The 9332-nt window shown below is 48.0% G+C and overlaps 1 protein-coding gene across 14 annotated transcripts in view; it reads right to left on the reverse strand.

The window, feature by feature from the left end:
* LOC115393585 (calcium-activated potassium channel subunit alpha-1-like) overlaps positions 1-8974 on the reverse strand; it is a 65503-nt gene extending 56529 nt beyond the window's left edge. For all 14 annotated transcript variants that reach the window (XM_030098651.1, XM_030098642.1, XM_030098640.1 and 11 more), the window contains exons 1-2: positions 8567-8974; positions 2045-2188 (exon numbers count right to left, since the gene is read on the reverse strand). In XM_030098651.1, the coding sequence (XP_029954511.1) occupies positions 2045-2188; positions 8567-8800 (378 nt within the window). In that variant the 5' untranslated portion in view covers positions 8801-8974. The remainder of the gene's footprint in view (positions 1-2044; positions 2189-8566) is intronic.
* Between the last annotated feature and the right edge of the window lie 358 nt (positions 8975-9332).

A 9332-nucleotide genomic window follows, 5' to 3' on the forward strand; every position in this document is an offset into this window, starting at 1 on the left:
CCTGAAATGCGAATACAAACACGAGGCCTCGCTTGAAGAGCAGGGCACCGATCTCCTGCAGATAAACCTTTGCAAGCTGAAAAGGGCATCGGGAAGAGTCCTGCTAATCAAATAGCCCCGGAGGCGGCCCGGGTTTTGATCTCTTACGATCTACGGAGATGTGAAGCCGGGCCGGGCAAACGAACACCGGGCCTCGGGGTGGGGGGGCCGACCGCGGGGCGGCCGCAACCTGTCTGTCACTCAGCGATCACGTCAGGGGCAAACACACAGCTCTCGACCTGCAACTGTGAGGTCTGAAACACTCATTTTAGCAGGAGGTGTCAACTATTTACAGTGCACGTGCCAAAAATGTGTGATCGATAACAACCATGCAATGAAATCTCTTGAAAAGTCGCATTTAAGAAATGAATGGAATTACAAATCCAAAATGTAGATGGCTGGACTGCAACGCAAGGTACAGCATAGGAGAAAAGTCACCGTGACCACAGCTGTATAAACAGATTTAGGCGATAAATACCTGCCCACCTGTACATGTGCACACGAACACACACACACACACACACACACCCTCTGTCTGGCTCCCTGTTAGAATTTGCTCTCAGACGGCCTGGAAATGGGCTTTAATGTGGCCCCTAAAAGGCTGCAATAGAAAAACACACATCTGCTGTGTTTAGGTAAGCTGCAGTTGCCATGGTTACAGACGAGCACTCGCTAAACAGTTGTGTGTCAAGCCATCATTGAGACAGAGCACTTGAGCCACACACACACACACGCGCGCGCACACAGAGTTGAGGGGAGCGTTGGTGTTTCAAAGTGGTAAAAACAAGGAAACGCAGGACGGCGGAGGAGCCGGAGTCGCGCTTCCGTCGGCAATATGCTGGCGTCAACATGAAGAGTCCCTCACGTCTGCGCCTGGGACGAACAAACAGAAGACGAGCGCGAGTTTCATACGACATTTGGAGGGGAGGCAAACAGGATGAGCTGTTTTTAGCCCAAAGTGAGAGCCTCAGACGTGTCGCCGTCCAGCCCGGGCATTAATCACCTCTTTACGGAAGCTCACGGCGAAACACATCAGCTCTAATTAACAACAGAGGGCTTGACTCGACGAACCTCCGAACGACAAATGAGCAGCGTTGTCATTCAAACTGAAATTGAAAGACGTAAATCTCTTTCATCGGATGAGCCTTGCTGACCCAGATGTCCATCCACGGGGTAGATGGGAGTTTCTGAGTTCACAGAGTGTGTCGGGAGACTTTAGTAAACAAAAACTCGGCTAACCCTTCAGTCACAACTGAAAAAAGTCTTTCATTCAAGCAGAGAAGATGGAGCCGGACAGGAAGCCTCCTCATAATAGACATCATGAAAGTAATCTTTAGTTAGGTTGTGGAGCGAACAGTTTTCCCATATATGGCAAACAAAATTAAAAAAACAGCCACATCTCATGTTCTTCTCCACTGCAGTCACTCACTCCTTTTTCTTTTTTTTCCCCCTCCAATGTAAACATTAATTAATATTCCCCATCAGACCTGGAGAGCTGAGTGTTTTCTGCTCAGCCGGCCTTCATGATTAACAACCTCCACACGCCGAGCCAACTCCAGATGCTGCGCCACATTTAAAGGGGTGGGCTGAAAGTGGGATCAGGCCTCCGGCGCTGCGGCAAGCCTTGGCACGGTCCTCCCACTCACGCCATTTCATTTCATCACTCCGAGCAAATCCTCGCGCACCCCACGAGAAACGAAACAAACAGGAGAGAAGAGGCGCTTCTCTCGCGGCGAACAGGTTACACGCTTTGCGTTGTCTGAGGACACCGCGAGATGCATCACCTCAACACACTCCTTAAAATCTCCCCGCTCTGCCGCCCTGGATTTGTTTTGATGCGTCCGCCTCGCCATCGGAGAGATAACCCACTTCGAGATGATATATTTATGAGTCAGACCCGGCGAAGACGAATTCAAGGAACATTCAAGCAAATTTACGACTCGGCGCGAGTTTCACCTCGACTCATCTTTTGGAAAAACAAAAGCCACAGAGCGGTTAAACTCACCAGGACTCTCCCCGTCAGCGTCTGAGCCGATATCATGACCCCGGCCCAGTCTTTGACCGAGGTCATCCAGCCCACCTCGCTGGCCGCCGCGTCGTCCTTGTCCGTGCGCTTGATGCCGTCGCCCGTGGTGATCCGATGCACCTCCTGCAAGAAAAAAGAGGAGCGAGACGAGTTCAGCAAACTTCGTGGGAACATTAAAAAATGATCCGTTTCACAGATTGATAGAAAGGAGTTTAACCTTGTTAACAGGAACAGACTGTGACTTTCAAATCCCAAACCTTTTGTCGCAGAGAACATATTATACTGTCTGAGATCAGGATTTCAATAGTTTTCAGGGAAAATCAACAGAAATATGTGGAAACGTCCAGTATATTCTTAGATTTAGAGTTAAATCTGTTAGAAAGTCGATGATTCTTCTCTTTTTTGTCATTGTAAAGATATCATAAGTGGTTAAAAAGTGCTTGAAATACAGAGAAGGAAATCCCGATTCTCAAGAAAACCAAAGGATTAAACTAGAAAAATTGAAGATCGGAGTAACTCCTGCAAAAACTGTCCTACTTGGCGTATTATCTCTACTTACTTGCAGTTTTAACGTCTTACGGATCTTTAGGAGTTTGAATTTCTTTCCTTCCTCCCAGTGAAGCGCTTAAAGCACCTCCATGGAAACACAACCCCACAGACGCCTCTTGAAGTGCAGATCACTCAGTTCAGGGATTCTCATTGGTGAAAGGGAGACTTTAAGTAAGTTCAGAAGAAGAAAAGAAGACGCTGCTAAGATAGATGACGACGGACTGGTTCACAGGTGTGAGTGTGAGAGTGTGTTTGGGTTTCACTGCGTTAACCGAGAGATGTTCGCATGTTTTCCCACTGAGGGAAAGAGTTTAACTCTAGTGGATAAAGCAGCCATGAAGGATGGATGAAGGAGATTTACAGATAAAAAAAAACAGAACTAGCTGCATCAGCTTGAAGAGAAACCGTCCTCCGTGTTGTTTGACTGACAGCCGGACCGAAAGTCGCCACATCAGATACATACATTAGAACGCATCAGTCTTAAATATAGCAGCCTGGCCTCCAGAATCAAGCCGTGCACATGCCTGCACGCACGGAGACAGTAAACACAGAGAGGGAGAGGCCGGCGAAGAGACTCCAGGAGTGTATCCATGGCAGCCGCTGAGCTCCTGGTGTTTCTGCTCCACTGAGTGGGCCGCTCGCCTCCCTGCCTGTCCATCTCCATCTCTCTCTCTCTCTCTCTCTCTCTCTCTCTCTCTCTCTCTCTGGAATTGACATGATTCACAGAGCAGGAAATCGAGACAGGACACAGAGGTTAGACACGTTCCCCGATGAAACACCCGTCAGCCGTCTCTCCCCCCGTGACGTCTCCTCCTCCTCCTCCTCCTCCTCCTCCTCCTCCTCCACCTTAACGGCCTCTCCCAAGTTGTAAAAAATAGCTGCGTGCTGTTTACATGTGTTCCATTCAGGCGGCGTTACGACACTCCTCTTTTGTTGTGGTGTTGATGCCCGAGACTTCGATGCATCACATTCTCTAGATGCACAGTGTGTGTGTGTGTGTGTGTGTGTGTGTGTGTGTGTGTGTGTGTGTCCCCTGCAACAGGACGGCATGCAACATGTGCTGTGCCGCCTCCCCCACCCTCCACCCTCCACCCTCTCTGAAATCCAAAGACTGGATGAAAGACGGTGGTTCAGAACGCAGGAACCGCTGTGATCAGAAAACCAGATCATGTGTTTGGAGGCAGCCTGGTTCAGAAGGAAGACGGGCGAGTGAAAAAAACGCTCCAGCAGATAAAGTGTGTTTCTATTAGAGGCTCGTTTCAGCTGCGGCTTCTTTCATAATACGGCAGGATGGAAAACAACTCGGTCAAGCAGAGTGTGTGGGCGCGCTGAGCATGGAGTCTTTTTAATTTCAGATCTGTCAACTATAGATTTTTTTGGGGGGAGAAAAAAAGAACAAGATAGGAACATAAAATTGATTCTCAAGATCAATGATTGTAACTAGTAGAATTTAACCAATTTAAGGAAAAATAATAATGTCAAAGCAAGTATGTAGCTTTGATAAATGAGAGAAATTGAATTTAAATTGTTTTGTTTTCAGAAAATAGAGATAGTAATCATGTGAAAAAGAGAAAGAAAACAAAATATATTACTGGGCAAACATGAAATAAATGAAAGAACTGCAGCATCCAAGAGTTCATCAACAACATGTAATTCACTGAGAAGCCACCAGAAACACTGTTTTATATTCAATAAACTGTCAGACACATGCTGTGGTGTAAAAAGTACAATATTCTCGCCGGAGGTGGAGTTTAGAGGAGAAATCATCGCCGCTCGAACTGGAAACAGCGTCTCGGTCTCAGCGCACGGGCCTCGCCGTTCAGCTGTTTCCCCCGGTTATTACTAAACACAGAGGGTGGCTGCACAAAGAAATCCAATCATGTTTGGAGCCATTCGTCAGAGCAGACCGAAGTCCACTTCCTTTGGGCCCAGCAGATAACTTGATCAAACGATAATAACATGTCCAGTTCACTTAGAAGCTGCTGCGGCCAACGAGACACAGGGCCGCACTTTAAAAACCTCTTCCAACACTTTTCACGCATGATTTGTTTACTGCAGGGTTACAGAAGTAACGACGCTCCACCGTCACGCGGTATATAAGAGTTTGAAAGCACTGGTTTAAAATCACTAATCAAAAGAAGAAGATCCTTCACAGGACTTTATGTGAACGAAGTGATAAAAGACGCGATGCAATTTTAATGGCGACATGGACCAGAAAAGTACAGGCGGCCATTACAGGCAGCTCCGTCACTTTGATAAGTGGTCCCGATCCTCCAAATTTAGGTTTTCGCTCTCTTCTTCCTCCCGAGTCAGGTCTCCCTGACACCACAGGTCATCGATCAGCGCTGGTCGCCCATTATCCGACTCCGCTGAGAGATCATCGCTCAAAGATCCGGCGCGTTAAACCAGAATAGAACATCTGGCTCGTGACACAATTCCTCCAAAAATGGATCCATTATTTAAAGATATATTAGCATAAATTGCATTAATAATGAAGCCATACATTCTCGGAGGAGGAAGAATGCGTGAGTCACTATTTCTGATCTGAGCTGTGTATATGGTAATTAGTAACAAGCTCCTGCAAACAGTGAATCACGGACTGAGCGAGCGCAGTTTGGTTGGCGTTATATTTTCATTAAACGTATAGAGGAAGTCAACTAAACCTACAATGGACACCTTGTGAGCAGTTTGACTGACTGAAAATAAACTCGTTTACTAGCTTTTAATCTGGAATATTTACACAAAAATAGCATTCAGATGCAAAAAACAAAACAGTTTTCAGTGATCGGTTTGATCGCTGAGACTTGAGAAGGGCCTGCAGAAAGGAACTGGTTCCACGTTTAGCGTTTGCGTTAATGGGAGACCTGTTGGAGCCCAGATGGCGCGCCGGCAGCCGAGGTGCAGCACGCCGCTTATTTTATGCAACGCGGGGAGCTGACACTCGCCTAATTACACAGCCAATTAAACAGACATTACAAGGAATATAGTTCCTTTCTTAATACAGAAGAGTGACGGGAGGAATCGCAGAGGAGACTTCAAACGCCTGACGGGCTCCGTGTTAAATAAATGACGCTGCCTTCCAGCGTAGTTTTCTTTGTGGATCAGTGCTGGTGTGTTAACAGCAGTCTGGACGACCTCTTGCTTCATAGTGAGACTAGTGTTTACATCAGGAAACGTAGGGTTTGACTTAGTGAAGTACTGTCTCCACAGAGGTCTAGTATGTGGATGAAACGCCCTCTGAATGTATATTCCACATAAAACTGTAACAATTGCCATCAAAATCCATCCAATACCTGCTGGTCGATTCCCCCAGAGGCAATCAGTGGACTCCATGCTGGTTCTAAAGGGGAAATGTAAGGGATTCGCAAAGGAAATCATCTTGAGGCGACCGTGGATGTCTGTACTAAATTTCATCTCAATCCATGCAGGGGTTTTTTTTTTTCTTCACTATAGATCAAAGTCCCGGATGGAGCCAGCAGCACTTCCATCCCTCGGCTGGGATATATTTCTTGGAGCTGAAGGGCTACTTTTAATACCTTCACAAAACGGTACATTTACTTTCAAGCGGCAGCTCGCCGTCGGATCCGGGGTGTGTGTGTGTGTGTGTGTGTGTGTGTGTGTGTGTGTGTGTGTGTGTGTGACCTCCAGCCGCCCCGCCGAACACAAAAATCCAACAATGAAACTCGAAGAGGGAGCCTGCAACGCGACGGCAGAGCCTCCACGACGAAACACAGATTCGGCCTTTCTTCTTCCTAGACGGATAATAGCAGCCATTCATCAGGGCCTCACAAATGATGAGTTTCATTGATTTCTGCCAGACGGGGGGAAACGCAGAGCCACAGAGGCTCGGTCTCAGACGGAGGAGCTGTCAGAGCAGAGCAGGGGCCGCGAACGCCCCACCGAGAGGGGAAAACAAACCAGAAAAAAAGGGAGGAAACGGGATTATCAGCTGCCATCTATGAACAATGCACTAAAAGCTCCATGTTTAGGCTGCTAATGACATGCAGGGAGGAGGGAGGGGGGGGGGGGGGGGGGGGGGGGGGGGGCTCCTCCAACACAACCTGCCACATCTCACAGTCCAGATAGTCCGACCGCACCAACCGAGAGAGATTTACTCTTATAATGAAATTCTTTGCTTGCTAGTTGCTTAGCAACAAAAACACTGATTCATATGGCGCATACGGTTATGCACCTGACACTGCATTTCTGACACTTCTCAGCAAGGTTGATTCTCGAGTGAGAGAGAGAGAGAGAGAGAGAGAGAGAGAGAGAGGAAGAAAAAAAACAGGAGAGAGAGGGTGAGGAGGAGACAGAGCAGGAGTTAGGAGATGAGGAAAAGGCAGCGAGAGAGAGAGGGAGAGAGAGATTGGAAGTGAAAGGATGACCCGTCTCTGGGTGACTCCCACTGAGTGGCACAACAGGTTGGTGGAGCTCACAAAAAAAAAAAAAAAAAAAAAACAGGAAAGCTGGCTGCTCGCACACAAACCGAGGCCGAGCGCCTGTGGACTCTGAAATGAACAGGCTCATCCTGATTTGTTTTCTCCTCCACTTCCACACATCTATAAATAAAACTTGGTAGGAAGCAGATGAATTAAAGAAAAAAAAAAAAGGAAGAAGAAGAAGAAGCTCGAGCTGGAAAAGCAAACTGAGAAACACTCAAGCGAGATCATGAGATATGTGAGGAAGAAGATTTGCTGTTATTTCTTTAATTGCATATAAACCCCTGAAGACCTGGCGGCCACAACTTTGATTTCTGGAACAGCAAAAAAAATGCACATTTCTCCTTTAATCACAGCAGAATGATCTTCTAAAGAGGGTGATCATCAGCTGTGGCGTTTACTGTGACCAGCTTCAACCAAAAGGTGGAAATGATCGGCGTCTCCCTCCAAAAGGTCAGCGCCGCCCGACATCCCACCTTTCCCACCTCGCCTGCTTGATTTACAAACGCAGGTGAATTTAAGCTGCTGCAGAGACGGCCTGAAGCTGGAGCTGAGCCTCATTAATGCTCAACTGGAAACAGGGAGTTTGGTTTGTGCTTGACAGTGTGTGACACGAGAGATGGCCTGCCTCGCTCGCAGACATTAGGATCCACACTAATGAGAGGAGAATGTGGACATAGATAACATCGGAGGTGTGTAGGAGCGGCAGAAGGCCTCGCTGTTTGTGTTGGGAACGGGCGAAAGCATCCCTGAGCCGGAGCAGCGGAAATCTGTCAAAAAACTGCAGAGCAGAAGCATCTAACAGAAAATAGCAAATGATCTCAGCTGGTGAGGAGAACATCCCAGGTAAATGTAGATATTTAGCCGTAACAATATGTTCCTGTGGAAAGAAGCGTTCAGTTCCTCCGGCTGTGAAGAAGGGAGGTTTGTTTCCTTCACAATAATCAGACGTGTTGATCTCTGATGGACACTGTGTGCAGTGGTTACAGAGTGGGAGCTCTGCGTGCACAGGGAGGCATGTGGATTAACCTTGACATTATTTCTGGACAGTCAGTTTGAAAGATTTCTAACTTTTATTAAGTCCCCTTTCTGTTTTCAGCATTAGTGAACTTCCAGTCATCAATAACAGAACAACTATCTCAATAACTTTTCCCCTAACACTAGTTTTACCAATAGTTTCCGAGTGTTTTATGTGATTAATGTTTAAAACAGCCTTTTCCAGAAAACTCTACAGGTGTCAGCAGTATTTACAACCATCCTCCTGTATCAAATCGATCACAGTGGAATTGTATTTCTCTGTATGAGACATTAAAGCCAGGAATAGCCAAGAGTTCATTATGGAGAGTCATGCACTGTGTGGTCTCTGTCGCTGAGGCCTTAACAGATTTAATTACAAGCCCATTTCATAAATCAGAGTGTCTGGACCACTGTTGTCACGCAGTGGCTGTTGGACTAAAACCTCTGCCATGAATTGAATCAAAGAGCAGCGCTGTGTGGATTGACCCCGGCGTACCTTCTTCTTGGCGTTGCAGTGGCAGCAGACAGTCCACAGGTACTTGAGAGTTCTCCACAGGAGGATGATGAAGAGCCCCCCGAAGAAAGTCACCATGGACGAGGCGAGGAAAGCCCACCACATCCGCTGCCCGTTGTTGTCACAGGGCACATCTGGCGAGAAGGGGATGATCACGCTCATCTTGGTCATCTGGACGGACGGATCCGGGCTGAATTTCTCCCTGTTCTTCGGCATGATCGACTTGTGGCCGACCCCCCCTTCCTCCTCCTCCTCCTCCTCCTCCTCCACCGGAGCGAAAACAAACAGAGCGGGATTCAGGCGCGTCGGGGAGCTCCGGCCAGCGCCCCCTGATGCCCCGACGGCTCAGGCATGTCGAGTCAACCGCAGCCTGCCGTCGCCGCCGGCAGGGACGTGGAAGTTCAAACGGACACGCAGCCTGCACGGAGCGGAGGAAAACTTCCCTTCGAAGCGGCTGAGATCAGTCGTGCGCCTTTTCACGGTGCGCAGGAGCCGCGCGTCATCCCTTGGAGCTGTGCGTAAAAATCACATTTTAACAACCGAAAACTGCTCAGAAACTCAAGGTTTTTTTTTTTTACGGCAGATTTTCAGTCCCGCATGAAGAACAGTGAGGAGGTGTCCTGGCCGCCGTCGGTCGATGGATCCACTCACTCCTCCACCTTGTTGAGCCGCGCGGCTCCGCTACTTCAGCCGCGCGCCGCGCACTGTTGAATGCGCGCCTCGCGTCAAAGCCCACGACCTCTCATTT

Source organism: Salarias fasciatus, chromosome 8 (genome assembly GCF_902148845.1).
Source record: "Salarias fasciatus chromosome 8, fSalaFa1.1, whole genome shotgun sequence".
In the NCBI taxonomy this organism is placed as follows: Eukaryota; Metazoa; Chordata; class Actinopteri; order Blenniiformes; family Blenniidae; genus Salarias; species Salarias fasciatus.